At 35.4% G+C, this 17,538-nt stretch overlaps 1 protein-coding gene across 7 annotated transcripts in view; it reads right to left on the bottom strand.

Moving 5' to 3' along the window:
* ERBIN (erbb2 interacting protein) overlaps positions 1-17,538 on the bottom strand; it is a 202,214-nt gene that overhangs the window by 63,838 nt on the left and 120,838 nt on the right. For all 7 annotated transcript variants that reach the window (XM_074206738.1, XM_074206736.1, XM_074206735.1 and 4 more), the window contains 2 exons: positions 12,247-12,325; positions 5,358-5,447 (listed from right to left, as the gene is read on the bottom strand). In XM_074206738.1, coding sequence (XP_074062839.1) covers positions 5,358-5,447; positions 12,247-12,325 — 169 coding nt within the window. The remainder of the gene's footprint in view (positions 1-5,357; positions 5,448-12,246; positions 12,326-17,538) is intronic.

The raw sequence follows: 17,538 nt of genomic DNA on the forward strand, positions 1-17,538 counted from the left end.
TAAAATTATACACTGAAGTACCTAACACAACAGCAAGAAACAGTGAAGGGAATAAATAAGTTTACAAAAAGCTGGGCAAGACATCTAATTAAGCCAGTTCATGAGTATTTATGAACAGAAGATAAAAAAACAAGAAAATCTGTCAAGATTTACATAATAAAATTCTGAATCAATGACAGTGTAGTCAACACATTTGAAGGAAGAAGCAGCAGAATTTCATTCAAATATATAGAGAGCTAGAGTTCCAACAAAACCACAACAGTTGCAGGCTGAAGGACAATTTGGAGGCTGTTGAGAAAGCAATTAACCATCATTTATTAAATACAAACAAAAGCAATTGAGAAAATATTTAACTTTTCCCTTAATATACAGAGAAGCATAATTCAAGCCAAACTGGAAAAAAAAAAGATGACTGACAGTTTGGGGTGTGGGGTCAAGTTTTCAAATGATTTTTTTTAATACATTACTAAAATATTCTTGTTTAAGAGTAAACATAATGCCCCCTCCCCCCCAAAAAATAGACCCTTATGAGCAATAAAAGAGAAAAAAATTTTTAAAGATGTGCTTCAGTCTGTGTTCCAACATCACCAGCTCTGTTGTAGGTGGAGCATATTCTTTATAAGTCCATCACAAAAGCTACTTCCATATTTTTCCACCGTTGCCATTGCTGATCACAACTCCCTCCATTCATACTTCCCCACTACCATATACTATATTTTCTCTCTCCTTTCACTCTGTCCCTCTTCTTAAATGTGCTGTAGGGTAGCTGAGTGGCACAGCAGACTGATCACTGGCCCTGGGGTCAAGAGGCCCCGAACCCACATACCACCCCTAAGGCCCAGCAACCACCTGGCCCTGTTGTCCTGGACAGGCCATCCAATCCCAGCCCCTTTCAAGAAGTTAAAAAGAAAATGTGTGATATCTGACTACTCTCCTCTATGGTCTACCCTCTCCACCATCATTCACATCCCTCCCTTCCTCTCTGGGGGACAAGTTATCAGAGAAGTATCATTTGAACTAATACATTAAAGGAAAACACAAACTAAGAGGCAGAGATAAGTAAGAGAGGCATAAAATCAATCAGACAACATTCTAATGGAAGAATATAACATTCAAATAAGTAGATATGCAAGATAAGAAGGACGATTATCTCAGAAAGGAAGGTACTAGTTAGGGTATTGGGTTGGTTCTTGTCCTTTATTATCAAAGAAGACCAAAAAAGACATTACTATGTTTGACTGTGACTGATCAGACCAATGCTAGCTCAGAATGCTCAATGTAGAGTGTCCACTCTAAACTTACATATCTCACATTTCCTTTGAAACTGTTTCAATTCTGCCTTGTTCATAAACAAAGCATTCTCTCTGATGACGGCATGCCATGAAGGCAGTTCTGTGCTAGTGTCTCCCATGCTGCAAAATCAATTCTAAAGTTCTTAAGAGAGACCTTCAGTAGGGGCAGCTAGTTGGCACAGTGTATCGATAGAGCACTGGCCCCGGAGTCAGGAGGATCTGAGTTCAAATCCGAACTCAAACACTTAATCCTTACTTAGCTGTGTGACCTTGGGCACGTTACTTAACCCCAACGCCTTGCAAAAATCCACCCCCCCCCAAAAAAAAACCCCAATGTGAACCTTCCTGGAAAATACAGTGCCAAGATAAGGAACTCGTCCACAATATTTAAAATCCTCCATTTGTTGTAATCAATGGTTCCACCACATATGGATAGTATGATGCTGGTTGATGGAGCATCTAAGCTTTCTTGCTGTTAATTGTTAAACCAAAATTGGCATAAGCAGCAGAGAATCAATCCATACTTTGTTGCAGCTCAGTTTCAGAGGCTGTATTGAGTGCACAGTCATCTGCAAACAGAAGATCATGCACCAACACTCCCTCCACTTAAATCTTGGCAAATTCTTCAGCTCAAAAAGGCTACAAGCCATATGTGTAGTAGCTGACCTTAATGTTGTGTTCATCCTCAGTGAGGGCATTTGATAACACAGCAGAAAACATTATGCTAAAAAGAATGAGAGCAAGGACACAGCCTTGTTTCACTCCATTGGTGAGTGGAAAATCTCGAGAGTATCATCCATTATTGAGAAACCGAACACGCTTGTCATCATGAAATTGACATACAATACTGATGAACTTCTCCAGGCAATCAAATTTTGACATAATTTTCCACAAGCCCACACTACTGATTGTTATCAAAGGCCTTGGTCAGATCTACAAATGTTGCATACAGACCTCTGTTCTGTTCCTGGCATTTTTTCTTGGAGTTGTCAGGCAGCAAACACCATATTGACTGTTCTTTAACCCTTTCTGAAGCCACACTGGCTCTCAGAGAGGTGACCATCTTCCAGGTGAAGGATTAGCCTATTGAGGATGACTCTAGCAAGAACCTTACCAGCAATGACAAAAAGAGAAATACCCCTATGATGGTCACAGGACAATCTATTCCCTTTACCTCTATGAAGATGGACAATAGAGGCATCCTTGAATTCCCGGGGGATAATCACTTCATGCCATTTAACCTGGAAAATGTGTCAACTTTTGGATAAGCATTGGGTCCCCCACTTTATAGATCTCAGTTGGAACAGAATCAACACCAAGTGTTTTGCCACTTGAAAGGAGCCTAATGGTATTCAAAACCTCTTCCTCAGTTGGAGCTTCAGCTAGGAATAGATTGACTTCAACTTAAGATAAATGGTCAAGAGCTTCTCCATTGATTGATGAAAGACTGTTAAGAAGAATATGGAAGTGTTCAGCCCATCTCTAGCTTCATCAGCACTGAGTAGCTGACTTGCACCATGTCTTTGGCCCATAAATAGCCTTTGAGGCATCATAAAAGCACTTTGGATTGCTACTGTCTACATAAAACTGAATTTCATCTGCCTTCTTACCGAGCCAAGAGTCCTGTATCTTTCTTTTTTTTTTAAAGGTTTTTGCAAGGCAATGGGGTTAAATGGCTTGCCCAAGGCCACACAGCTAGGTAATTATTAAGTGTCTGAGGCCAGATTTGAACTCAGGTACTCCTGACTCCAGGGTTGGTGCTCTATCCACTGTACCACCTAGCTGCCCCATCCTGTATCTTTCTAAGGTTCTCTAGTACTTTATTTTTGATGGAATTAAATGCTGCCTTGTTAAAATTTTTTTTGAATTTTACAATTTTCCTCCCAACCTCACTTACCTCCCACGACCCCCCACACAGAAGGCAGTGTGATTGATTTTACATTGTTTCCATGATATACATTGATCAAAATTGAATGTTTTGAGAAAAAAATCATATCCTTAAGGAAAAAAATATAAGAGATAGCAAAATTATATAAAACATAAGACAACTTTTTTTTACTTGAAGTTAATAGTCTTTGTTTAAACTCTACAATTCTTTCTTTGGATACAGATAGTATTCTCCATTGCAGATACCCTAAAATTGTCCCTGATTATTACATGTTGAAATGAGCAAGTCCATTAAAATTGATCATCAACCCCATGTTGCTGTTATGGTGTACAATATTCTTCTGGTTCTGTTCATCTAGCTCTAAATCCTGCCTTTTTTAGACATGAATGACTCAACCTGTTGGTAAACCCTGTGGGGTTCTTGTTTTTCATTTAGCAGCTTCTATGTTTCCTTATCTTATGCATCAAACCAATCTTGATATTTGTGAGTGTTCTGGCTCAGATGAACAAATGCAGTGCTGTACATCAGATCTCTGAAAGCTGCCCACTCCTTTTCTGTTACACTGTTGCCAACTGTGTGTTGGCTCAACATTCCCTTCAAGTTAGCAACAAACTTGACAAGAAGCAGGACAGTATGGATAGAACGCTGAGGAAATAGAGGGGAGGTAATAATTAAAGGCAGGAAGAGACCACATAATGGAAAGCTTACATGCCAAAGATAGGAGAGCAAATAGAGTTGCTGAATAGGAGGTAATACAGTTAGATGTCTACTTTATAAACAATACATTGACAGCTGTGTGGAGAATGAATTAGAAAAGGCAAAGATCTGAGGCATAGAAACTAAATAGAAACTGCCTGAAGGAGTATTATCTTTCAAGTAATATCATGATATTATATCATACAATAATAAGCTTGAACCAACATGGTAGTTCTATTAAGTAGAGGAAAGAAGTTATAGATAAGTGATGTTGCATACATTAACAAGATCTGACACAACTGAATGCAAGCCTGAATGATTGGAGTACCCTTAGGAAAATTATGAAGTAAGAGGCTTGGGAGTAAGGGTGAGGGTGAGATAAAGAGTTCTATTTTAGCTATTTTGATTATAAGATGCCAAAAGCTTCTCCAATTGGAGATGGACAAAAGGCAGTTGTTAATGCAGGATGGAACTAAGGAGAAACATTAGAAGGCTAAATATAGATCTGGGAAACAGTAAGGAAGTGAAGGAATGTCTATATTAGACAAAGAAAACATTTTTCCACTGATGATCAGTTTTAATTTTATATTCAGCTACAAATTTGTTGGAGGCTAAGCCATGGAGCTCTCTCCCTTTATCTTGGTTATTGGGGGGTTTTGGTAGTTTCATTTTGTTGTAGAAGAAGGACAGGTAGAATAAAAAGAAAGACATTCATGTTCCTTGTCACTTAAACAATATGGTTTAGTAAAAATCTTTGATTTCTAGTTCCAACTTGATTCTTGATTCAATACATAAACCTCACTGCCTCCTTGGGCCTTGGTTTCACTATCTGAGAAATAAGAGCAAGAGGATAAAATAAGAATAAATAGGAAATTGTACTGATTATAATTAAAAAAGAACCAATGAGGATCACCAACAACTGTATAAGGATGACTATTAGGGAGGTGAAGAACAAAGTGCAAATAAATGATTAGAAAAAATACTGTATCTAGTATTTGAAAAAATATTATGGGGCATTTGATAACACCATGAAATGAAATTTACCATATTTTTTGTTTAAATTCTGAATATTTCCAAATTTAGAAAAGCAAGATGACATAATGCAAAGAGCAACCTAAAAACTGTGTGGCCTTGGAAAAATCATTTCCATACTATGGGCCTCAGTTTATCCATCTGTGAAAGGATGACATAGTTGGATCTTATAATCTATGACATTCTTTTGCAACTCTAAAATTCTACAATTTTACTATTCAAAATACAATATAGTATATATTAAAAGTAACTAATTTATTGGGTTTCCCCCAATACAATTTAAATGAAAATGGTCAAAAGAAGAACATTATAGAGGTAAAGTGAAAAAACTGTGAAAAATAACAATCACAATTTTAATAAATGAAAAACTTTGAAAAGTTAATTAACAAAGATACCTGTGTTATTATATGCATTTGAAAAAATAAAAACTACATATAAATACAACTTACCTGCCAAAATTGGCTGGCAAGAACTCAAGGAAAGCATCATTCAGATACAGCTGAGTTAGGTTCAACAGTTGAGAAAATCCATCAGGAAGTCTGTATGGAAAAATAATATAAATTTGATTCACGGACAATGTTTTAATATGATTTGGAGTAGTCATCAAAGAGTTTTTTAAGAGCACATGATACCAGTATGTATCTCTAATGTTTCAATCTGTGGTTCTCCAACTGAGGAATCCTTTTTTTTGTTGTGATTTAATAAGAAAACATGTACAATTAAACAACATTTCAAAGTTTTTGAAAAACTTTCTTGGTCTTTATAATGCAATTCAGGACAAATTTAAGAAAAATCCCCAAAATAATCTTCAAACATCTTACTTCTTCAAGGAACAATGGTTTACTTCAATGGTACAGGCAACTCTTTCCAATGTAAATCAGAATTATTCCACAATTTGACAGTGGTTAACTTCAGCTGAAGGAATTAGGGGTATTTTCTGACTTTACCTGAAAAGCAGTATGGTCTGACAGCTAAAGGACTAGCCTTCCAGAGTAAAGATCTTCATTCAAAGGCTTCCAACTGATACAAACTAGCTCTATGCCACCTAGTAATTTTTTGTAACCATTCAGTGTCCCTCCTCAACTATCAATGAAACCATAAGCATTTATTAAACCCTCATTTTATGTTAGATACAAGAGAAATACTAGATGCTAGAGATACAAATGAAAGTATTAAAGAATCCCGGGTTACAAGAAGCTTGAGAGACAATACAAACAAATACTGCAGGCAACAAATACAGTACAGTTTGAGAAGGAAGGTCTGATCAGTTGAGGGTTTAAAGAATAGATGCACATGCATGCAGGTGGTGTTATTGAGCTGGGTCCTAAAGAGAGGAATTCAATAGGATGTTAGTTTGAAGTAGAACTTTTCAAACATAGGGGAAAGGAAATGAGGTCCTATGTGACAGTAACAGATAAGATCCATGTGGCATAGAAAGGAAAATAGTGCATGATGAAATTAGAGAGAAATAATAGGCTTACGTCATGTCATGAATAACAATAAAAATCAATAAGAGTTCTTTTAACCTAGAAATAATAGGAAGTCACAGGAGAGTATTAAATAGGAGAGTAATACAGTTAAGATTAGTTCTTAAGGAAAATAACTTTAGCAGAAGAATGGAAGAAATACTGAAGTGAGAGACTTGAAGCTGAGAAACCAGCCCAGAAGCCACTGAAGTAATCTAGGCATGAGGTGATGAAGATCTGAGCTAAGGTAGAATGTGTGAATAGAAAAGGGGTAGATGAGAAAGGTGATTGTAGAGAGAAAGAGATGGCAAAATCTGAGAAATGATTAGAATGAGTGGAAGAGGAGTCAACAAGAAAACTAAAGTTGAAAACCTTAAAGACTGAAAGGATAATAGTGACCTCAATAGAAATAAAAAATTTTGGAAGGGAGGTACATTTCAGGGGGAAGAATGGTTTTTTTGGACATGTTGACTGTGAGATATCTTTGGGACATCTTTTATATCTTTTATCTGGGACATATTTTATAGCGATAAAATAGCCAATAGGTAGTTGGCGACTGAGGACTAAAGTTCAGGAAAGGAAATGGAGCTGGATATATAGATCTTTTAGTTGTCAAGAGATAATAATTACACCATAAAAGATAAGGTCACTAAGAGAGTGTGTATGTGCAAGGACAGAATAGGATTCAGAAGTTTTGGATAATATGCATAGTTAGAGAGGTCATAAAAAGAATGATAAGCTAGCATAGATATGAAGCAGTTTTATGGGGGAGAACAAACAACATAAAAACAAGAGAAGGTATTATCATAAAAATTCAGAAGAGAGAGGGTTTCTGGAAGGAGAAAGTGATTAATAGTGTCAAATGAGGCAAACCAGTCAAAAAAGAATGAGGACTGATAAAAGACAACTAGATTTGGCAATTAAAAGACCATTGATAACCTTGAAGAAAATAATTTCAGTTGGGTAAATGAGTTGGAGACGGATTAAGAGAAGAGGCAGAGGTACTAAGAACAAACAATTTCGAAGAGGTCAGAAAAGAAGGGAAGAAAGATGCACAATGATAGAGTCTAAGAATAAAATCTGGGAATATTTGAATGCAGTTAGGAAAGAAACAATAGATTAGATGGGCAGAGGTAGTATGTGGGGAGAATGAGTTCAGAGTAAATCAACTGGAGAAGACAGAATGGATATGGATAAACTGCCAGGTGGATGGGTAGAGGAAATTTACAAAGAATTCCTGGCACTGATGTTACAACATGCTTGGATTAACCCCTAATTCCTTCTTCAAAGTGTTCCCACTTTGTAATGAGTATGTCCTAAGTACAAAAAAAGATTACTGAGAAAGAAACAGAGAATAAAAGTTATCACCTAATGCACAGTGATTAAAACTCAAACAGGATTAGCAACTAATTTAGATGTAAAATTGAATTGTGAAAGGAAAAAACTATAACTAATAAATCATATTAAAAACAACTTGCTACAACATTTAAAATTAAATTTATTAGTTTAAGAGTACAATTGATGATTGCCAATAATTATTTTTGATGCTATATAAAAACCAGAGAAGCAGGATGATGCAGAAGCTAAAGAATCAGCAAGAGGCTAAGGAATCAGAAACAAATATGAATGAATGAATGAATGAATGAATGAATGAATGAAAAAGCAATCATTGCTAAGCACTGAGAAAATAAATAGAAAAGTAAATGCCTCTAATATATGCATGCTGTGATATTGGGTAAATGCCTCAGTATGCCTGCCCTGAGGCAATGTTTTAAGTACAACAGATGAAGGTTCTTCAGCTACTCTATATCAATGAAATAACAAAGAAATAAAGAAATAAAAATGTTAATGGAGTCTCCAAATTTACAGAGATGACAAGGTGACAATCACCTAATAGCTAAAGAGTTAAAAAATAATATGTTAAAAGTTCTGATGATGAATTCCGATAACTATAAACTGAATACTAAATAATTTTCTTTAATTTAAATATTCAAACTGTTGTTAAAAGCAAAAGATAAAGCTGTATATAAAAGACCTTATTTAAATAGTGCTATTTGAAATGTGATTATTAATAACTTAATGTGATGTCCTGAGGCTATCTGAAACTCAGCATGGGATCTTTAAGGTCACCTTCTACTGACCTTCCCTATTCCTATTGAAGACTCCACCAGCCTTCTAGTCACGCAGGGTCATAATCTTGCCATCACTCAACTGCTCATGTTCTTCAACCCCACATACCAATCAATAGCAAATTCTCGTGATTTCTAGCTCTAAGGCAGCTCCATCTATCCTCTCTTCTCTACTGATAAGGTCACATTTTCAAGCATTCATTATGCCTAGCCTAAAGAGTTTTAATGACCTCTTAATTTACCTCTATGCCTCAAGTCTATACCTACTTAGACCATCCTCCACATAGCTTTCAAAGTGATTTTCAAGGGCTGGACAACCAGGCCACTCTCCTTTTCAAACTATAAGGGTTCTCTGTCACCTTTAAAACCAAATATAAATTATGATATGACTTTTAAAGCTCTTCCCAACCTGGCCATAATCTGCCTTTCCAATTTTCCTACATTCACTTATCTTCTTACTATTACTCCTCATGTATTCTACCCTCTCTCCCTTCATTGTGCCTTTGCTCAGTGGTTTTTCTTCATGCCTAGAATGTTCTAGCAAGTAATTTCTGCCTTTTCAAAGTCTTGTTTCCTTCAAAACGGAAATCAAGTGCTATTTCTATATGAAAATTTCCTTGATCTCCTGCAGATGCTATTGCCACCTTTTGTTAATAGTGACTGTTTTTGTGTACATGTTGTGTACTGCTATGGAAAATGTAGGATTCCTGAGGGCAGGGTCAATTTATCTGTGCTTGTGTCCCACCTGCCCTAGAACAGTATCTGGAACATAATAAGCATTTAATAAATGCTTGATTAGGCACAAATATCTTTCAGTGTATATGTACATACATACATTTATAAATATAATAGAGTTGAATAAATAGTAAATGAACCAGAATGACTGCACAACTGTTGTGAAGTTTTGATAAAATGTTTAAAATGGGGATGGGGAGCTTTCCACTCAATTTTGATCCTAATTGATGAGGATTTGTTAAAACTCATTAGTCAATGAACTCTGTCTTGCTTTCAAATTTTTGTTGATACTTTCACTAAGCACTAATGCTTTGCCATAATTAATTGATGACAAAATTATTTGCCATTATCTAACCCAGTAGAAATAACAGAAGTACTTTTAAGTGAAAAACAATTCTTTAGATTAAAAACCTATGTTTATAGAGAAAGGACACAGTTCTGCCATTCTTTTATACCATTTGGAGAGGTGAGGCAAATGTATTTTCATCATAAAGTGGACAAGAAGAGAAGGTGGTAAAAGGGGGGAAAGGAAAATAGACTAACTGGTCCAGTGGACCAAGATATTCACTTTTTCAATTAAATATTAATTCCATTCCATCTAAAAATTTATGAGGCAATTAATTATACTATGTGTAGGGATCCATACCAGATTTACAACAACTACTACAACTACTATGACTCCCAACACCACTAACATAACATTTTAAGGTCTGTAAAAGTCTTTACATTATTATATTTTTATATAAGTATTATATCATTTTTACTCAAATAAACCTGTAAATAGTTATTGTTATCTCCATTTACAAGAGGAAATTAAAGATAGGAAAGCTTAAGTGAATTGGCCAGTGTCATACAGTTGGTATTTTCAGAGGTAGCATTTGAACTTCAGTCTTGATTTCCTTGTCTTGAGCTTCATCCACCAAACCTCATACACAGTTAAACTCAGATAGTCTCTGAATTCAAAAATCTAATAATGCACAGAGGATCAGATTCTGTTTGGCCTCAGAACATAAGCCTAGGAAAAATGTTAAGGGAGGGTATAAACTTAGAGAATTTTCCCTAAAACCAAGCCTAACAATTAGGTATCAAAAACCAAAATGAGCAGCTGGAGGAAACAGGCTGCCCACCTCAATGCATGCCATCAAGCAGGCAGTAGATTATCACTTAAGGTGGAAAAACATTTTGTGGTATAATTTAGACCAGCTAGTCACTGACTCTAAAATTTTTTGATGTAAAACATATATGTAAAATTATAATAAAAATAGGAAAAGTATATGATGTAGAGCTTCATACAAAGTGCTATGAGAAATATGAGAGGAAATTGTTCACATCTCAAGTTGGGATGGCTTCACAGAATAAAATGAGACATGGAACTGAAATATTTCAAAAAGCTAGAATGGAGAATCATCCATTCCAGGTAGGGAGATTATGAGCAAAGGTATCAACATGTCATATAGCAAGAGAATAGAGAAAGATAAATTTGACTAGAATATAGAAGCAGGAATGGTAAAAGTATGAAAAAATGCTTGACAGATATGCCAGAGCCAAACTCTCAGTAGACAAAGGGGAGGTATGATAGTTATATGAGAAGGGGAATGATATGGTTAGTCATAGCATTAGATTTATGCTGGCTTCAACAATTATCAGAACCTTACAGTTCTTTATATTTTCTGGAAACTCCTGAATTCCTAGAAAATGAACCAACCCCCCCACCCTAAATTTACATGGAGATAATTATGTCCCTTGTCCCACTAGGTGACAGAATAGACGGAGAATCCATCAATGGTAACTGTTAAGTTAAGAGGATGGGGAAGCTTTGAAGGCAATAAGAATAATTCCATTTTTGGATACCATAAAATTCATGTATCAAAGGGGCATATGGACTGACTATAGCATATTCCCAGGGTAATGGAAGATGTGGGGAGGAGAGAAGGACAAGGCTTGAAAGTACATGAAAAGTTGTCACATAGAAGAGGAATCAATCAGCCATCTTCTGCTTTCCCCAGGATGTTAAACTAGAAACAATGGTAAAAGTTGCAGGAGTCAATTTAACCAATTTAATTAGGAAAAATTTCCTAACACTTAGCACTATCCAAGAGTAGAATGGAAGCCTCAAGATTATCTTCAAGCTAGGGTTGAAGGACTACATCTGAGGGATGTTTTAAAAATATACTTTGGAGGAGATATATTTGATGATACAAATTCAACCAATTGTTCCTACTGTTTTGATGCTATACAAAATTAGTTAAAGTTTAGTGACTGATCCTCTGGAGTCCTGAAGACTAAAACTGTTCTAAGACCTCATGAAATTAGGTAACTCTTGATGTTGATGGAGATTACAATCTGTGAGTTTTCTATTACTATGTGATTTTTGTCCATAGAGTTTTACTTGAAGAGAAGCAATCCAATAAGCTCACAGTCAGTCGTCTTTGATAATTTGGGGGGAATAACAGTATAAGAAACAAAGTAACTGTTACTATCTTTAGTTCTTGCAACTTGCCTCCTTCTCTGATCATTTTTTTTATACCCCCTCCTGTTCATTAGTCATAACTAAGAATAGATCTCTATTTACTGTCCCTTGGGTCAACTGCAATAAACAAAATATTCAAAGACACTGAAGCTTTATTACTTGTACCTATAAACAATAGAAGAGAACTACAAGGATTGAAAAGATGCTTAGGTACCAGAGTGACTTAGATTTTCAAATGCAAATAAGTCCTGCCTTCTCCTCCTCCTCCTCCTCCTCCCAGTGAAAGACTGAATCAAATACCTAACTATATAAACCACTATAAAAATGGCAAAAGTTAAGAGTCTATATAGCTTTGGAGGTCAATTTGTAACAAAAATTAAAAAAGCATTTAAAGGAGAAGTAATGAATTGGTAACATTTTAAAATAAAGATAGTTTAATTAACAAATGAAGTTAATATATTTGCTCTTTCAATTTTATTTTGAATTAAAAGTTATTTGTCATATTAAAAAGAAAAAATACATTAAAAAGAAAACTTACTTTGAAATGGGATTTACGCTGGCTTCAACAATTGTCAGAACCTTACAATTCTTTATATTTTCTGGAAACTCCTGAATTCCTAGAAAATGAACCAAAAAAAAAAAACACAACCCTAAATTTACATGGATAATTATGTCCCTTGTCCCACTAGGAATATAGTCTTAAAATACAATCAAGAACCAAAAAAACCTATTTGTAGTAATATTTTCATTAATATTATCAACATTATATGTCATTTAAAAAAATCAACCAATTGTCCAATAAAGAGGGATGTGTTAAATAAATTTTGGTAATGTAATGAAACCAAGTAGCATAAAAAAAAGTACAGGGAAATCATGAGAAACGCTATTAAATAATGTAAAAGAAAAAAAAGAAAGAGAGCAAGAACAAGTGGACAGAAAATGGTTTTCTGAAACAGGAATAACTAGAGTTAATTCTCATTGCTGATACATACTGATTGTGTGATACTGGGTAAATCATTTAACTTCCCCAGTGGTCTACATCAGAGATGTCAAACTCATAGTACCATCAAAACTCTTGAGTCCAGTGGAACCAGACTGAAATATAATTGATAAAGGTTTAACAAAATAAATAAAAATATAATACAACATAGATAATAGTAGTTTGCATTTTTTTTTAAAGTCAACATGTAGTCTGAAGGATCTTTTTCTATTCAACACCATTGGTCTAGGGCACTTTCTAAGCTTTGCAGAGGACTACTGATTTGCTTTTGTAGGGAAAAAAAATTCCCTTAGAGGAAGTTCACCACACCAAGAAATCACAGACCCAGTACTTAAGAAAAGTACTTTGCTGGGGACACATAAAGATGCTATCAGCAACAATATCACAGCTAAGGTGCACATGGTTCTTGGAAGTTTACACTATACTTTATTTACATCTATCATCTCATTTAATCCCAGAAGTAACTTTTGTAGATAACAGTTTCTAATATTCTAGGCCACTGAATAATGGCAAAAAAGATGGGAAAGAGGGTAGAACATATGAGGAAGAACAGCAAAAAGACCAGTCCAACTTGACCAATAAGCGTAAGAAAGTTAGATTAGACCCAGGTTGCAAAAGACTTTAACATCATACCATAATTTATATTTGATCTTAAAGGCAACTGGGAATGCTTGGAGTTAGAGGAAAGTGACCTGGGTAGTTCAGCACTTGAAAATCATATTAGCACTACGTGGAGTAATAAAGTGATAAAGATTTGAGGTATAGAGATAAATTAAGAGGCTACCCAGAGGAGCTATGATGAAACATGCCACCTACTTCCTGATAGAAAGATGACCAACTCTAGTTACAGGAAAAACCCACACATTTACAGGCATGACAAACATATTTAAAATTTTTTATGATAAACATTTATACACACACACACACACACACACACACACACATACATATCACCATTATATGAATTGATTTCATTTCACCATGCTCATTTATTATAAGTATTTGTTTTTCTTTATCTTTATTTTTAATTGAGAGTAGAGATTGAAGGAGAAAAGTAAAAAAGTGACTAAAAGCAGAAAGCCTTTAAAATATTTTTTGAAACAAACCAAATTGGGAAGAAAGGAAGTTAAGAAAGAGGTATGGGGCAGCTAGGTGGTGCAGTGGATAGAGCACTGGTCCTGGAGACGGGAGTACCTGAGTTCAAATCCAGCCTCAGACACTTAATAATTACCTAGCTGTGTGGCCTTGGGCAAGCTACTTAACCCCATTTGCCTTGCCCCCCCCCCAAAAGGAGGTACAAACACAAGCTAAATTTAAAAGTAATGTGTGGAATTATTATATATAATTTTTTCAAAAAATAAGTGATATGAAACAATTTCATATAGAATGCTATTTTTGTCCCCTGCAATGCAAGTGGAAAATTTTTTTAAACTTGGAATTGCAAAAATATGTAGATTAAAGAGGGTCAGAAATATGTGCTCAAGTAAAATGTATACTAGAGTAGGCAGACAGTCTTTCCCTAATGTGAACTAGAAGAAAACAAAACTACAGAGATAAGAATGGTTTACTGGGGGGGATGTTTGAAAGCATTCTTATTATATGATTGATCCTTCATTCTTAGAAGCTTACATTTCCTTAACATTTTGCAGTTTAAGATATTATGTTAGGGGCAGCTAGGTGGTGAAGTGGATAGAGCACCAGCCCTGAAGTCAGAAAGACCTGAGTTCAAATCCGACCCCAGACATTTAATAATTACTTAGCTTGTGTGACCTTGGGCAAATCACTTAACCCCAACGCTTTGCAAACCCCACTCCACCAAAAAAAAAAGAAGATACTTTGTCACTTTGAGGAAGGTTGCATTGACAATTTACAATTGTCACAATTTAAAGATAAGGGAAGGCTTACTTTAAGTCAAACAGCTTGTCAAATATCACAGCAGACTCAAAATTAGGTTTCCTAATTGAAACAAAGTTCAGTTATCTTTAAAAGCATGAAAATGTTTGGGCAAAGTCAGAATAGGATGGTCGTAACATTACTTTGAATACCCTTGTGTGTTCAGATCTGTCAGTCTAAAAGAGACTAAAAGAATTTATTGCTAAAATGAGAAGTTATATTTCTAAGATCCCTTGAAGCTGAAATGCTCACAACTTAATTTCTTACTGACTTCAGAGATTTAATAGCTCTTATTTGCATATTGAGGAACTATTTATAGATTCATAGGAAAATTTATCAGAAAAATTTTCATTTCTCAATGGACAAATAAGTGTAGTATGTAAATAAATAGTTCTGATAGAAAGAAATTCAAATAATCAATAACCACAGAAATGATCTAAAAAATTAATAGAGAAATGCCTATTAAAACAACTCTGAGGTCTCATGTGCCTCATTACATTAACAAAGATGAGAAAGGAAAATGACAATTTTGGAAAAGCCTTGGAAAGATAGGCTAACACAATCACACTGCTGGAGGACCTGTGAACTATACTAGATTGTTACAAAGTAATTTGGAACTCTAGCAAACAAGTTCCTAAAGGGTGCAAACTAAGCAGCAATACTAGACTTAAACTCTCAAAGGGATCAAAGAGTAAAAGGATATAGGTACAAAAACATTTGTAAACACTCTTTTTTGTAGGGGCAAAGAAACTAGAAATTATAGGGCCATGATCAGAAAAATGAAATTATGGCTTCTGAATGTTTATAGAATATTATTGCCTTATAAGAAAAGTTGAAAGTTTCAAAGAAACCTATGATGAGGGGTGGCTAGGTGGCACAGTGGATAAAGCACCGGCCCTGGAGTCAGGAGTACCTGGGTTCAAATCTGGTCTCAGACCTAGCTGTGTGGCCTTGGGCAAGCTACTTAACCCCATTTGCCTTGCAAAAAAAAACTAAAAAAAAAAAAGAAAGCTATGATGAAAAGTAAATGACTAGAATTACATGAACTGATGAAAAGTAAAGCGAGCAGTTTCCTGAGGAATGATGACAAAACATGATGATAAATGCTTTACCACGGGGTGGCTAGGTGGCGCAGTGGATAAAGCACCGGCCCTGGAGTCAGGAGTACCTGGGTTCAAATCTGGTCTCAGACACTTAATAATTACCTAGCTGTGTGGCCTTGGGCAAGCCACTGCCTTGCAAAAACCTTAAAAAAAAATGATGAACTAAATGCTTTACCATTATCTTCCTATCCCCATCTTCTGCTAGACAGTGATGAACTTATAGTGCAGAATCAGTTATACACTTGCAGAATGGTCAAAATATGCTTTTTTATTGAGTTGTACATTATTAGTTTTTGAAAATCTATTGGTGTCTTTCTTTTTCAAGTATATTTTCTCTTTTTTTCCTAGGGAATATGTTTCTTGTGTGTTCCCTTGGCTGCTCTATTTTCTAGGGTGTTTGCAAAGCAATTAGTCTGCCCAAATAAAATTGAGGGATCAGAATGATACAAATGCCTCTCTTTAATTAAATTTTGCATTGATGATTAAGTTATTTGTTGTTATTTTATTATATTAACACATTATTATATACACAAACCTACAATTTCTGGTGGTCTAAAGCAGACTCGTGATACTCAAAATTCCTTTAATTTATACTTGAATTTCTTTCTCTTGATCACTTTGGGATTTTATCTCTGGAATTGTTAGATTTCACCTTTTTGAGAGGTGGAGCCAAGATGGCAAAGAAAAGGCAGTGACTCGCCTGAGTTCTTCCAAAAGCCCTCTGAACACCTTTAAATAGTGTCAACATTTCCTAGAGCAGCAGAACCCACAAAAAGATGAGGTAAAATAATTTTCCAGTCAAAGATAACTTAGAAGGGTGGCAGGAAAGGTCTGATGCACCTGGAGAAGAGAGAAGCACAGTCCAGCGTAGATGCCAGCACACCACAGGTCTCAACAAACCAGAAGAAGGTCTTGGGAGCAAATCAATTGGTAACAGTTGCTTCTGCAGGTCTCAGTCCATAAGTTGTAAAGGGACTGAGATTACAGGGATCTCTCTGCTAGCTCTAAGGGCAGGACTCAGGTGCTTTGCCCATTCTCAAATTTGGGTGGCAATCCCAGGAAAAAGGAAAAACATAAAGCTTGTAGTTACAATGGAGCAGGGACCCTTGTCACAGCTGGCAGAAAACAATGCATGTGGTTGCTCACAGGACAGAAGAGTAGTATCCACACCTCTCCCTTGGTCATATCACCACAGAAGAACTGAAAGCAGTTGCACAAATCCCCTGAAGCTTGGAATAGTATGTCCTCCAACTTGGAAGCAGAGCACTACTCTAAAAAAAGAGTTAAAGTTAAGAAATAGGCTGGAAAAATTATTGTGGAGATAAGAAAGATCAAGACACTCAAAAGGTAACAAAGTCAAAACTCCTATTTCCAGAGCCTCCAAGAAAAACATGGAAGAGTTCAAAAGGAATTTTGAAAACCAGACAAGCAGAGGAAAAACTGGGAAGAAAAAGAGAGTGATATAATCATGAAAAAAGAGTCAACAGCTTGATAAAGGAGACACCAAAAATACCTTTAAAAAACAGAATAGGCCAAATAATAAAAGCAAGTCACTTAACCCCATTTGCCTTGCAAAAAAAAAGTATAAATTAACCAAATGGAAAGGACATATAGAAACTCACTGAAGAAAATAATTCCTAAAAAATTAGAACTAAACAGAGAGAAGTTAATGATTTTTTGAGAAATCAATAAACAATTAAAAAAACCAAAATTATAAAAAATAAAAGGTAGTAAGAAATATTCCATTGGAAAAACAACTAACCTGGAAAATAGGTCCAGGAGAGAGAATTTAAAAATTATTGGGCTACCTGAAAGCCATGACCAAAAAAAAAAG

Source organism: Macrotis lagotis, chromosome X, assembly GCF_037893015.1.
Source record: "Macrotis lagotis isolate mMagLag1 chromosome X, bilby.v1.9.chrom.fasta, whole genome shotgun sequence".
Lineage (NCBI taxonomy): Eukaryota > Metazoa > Chordata > Mammalia > Peramelemorphia > Peramelidae > Macrotis > Macrotis lagotis.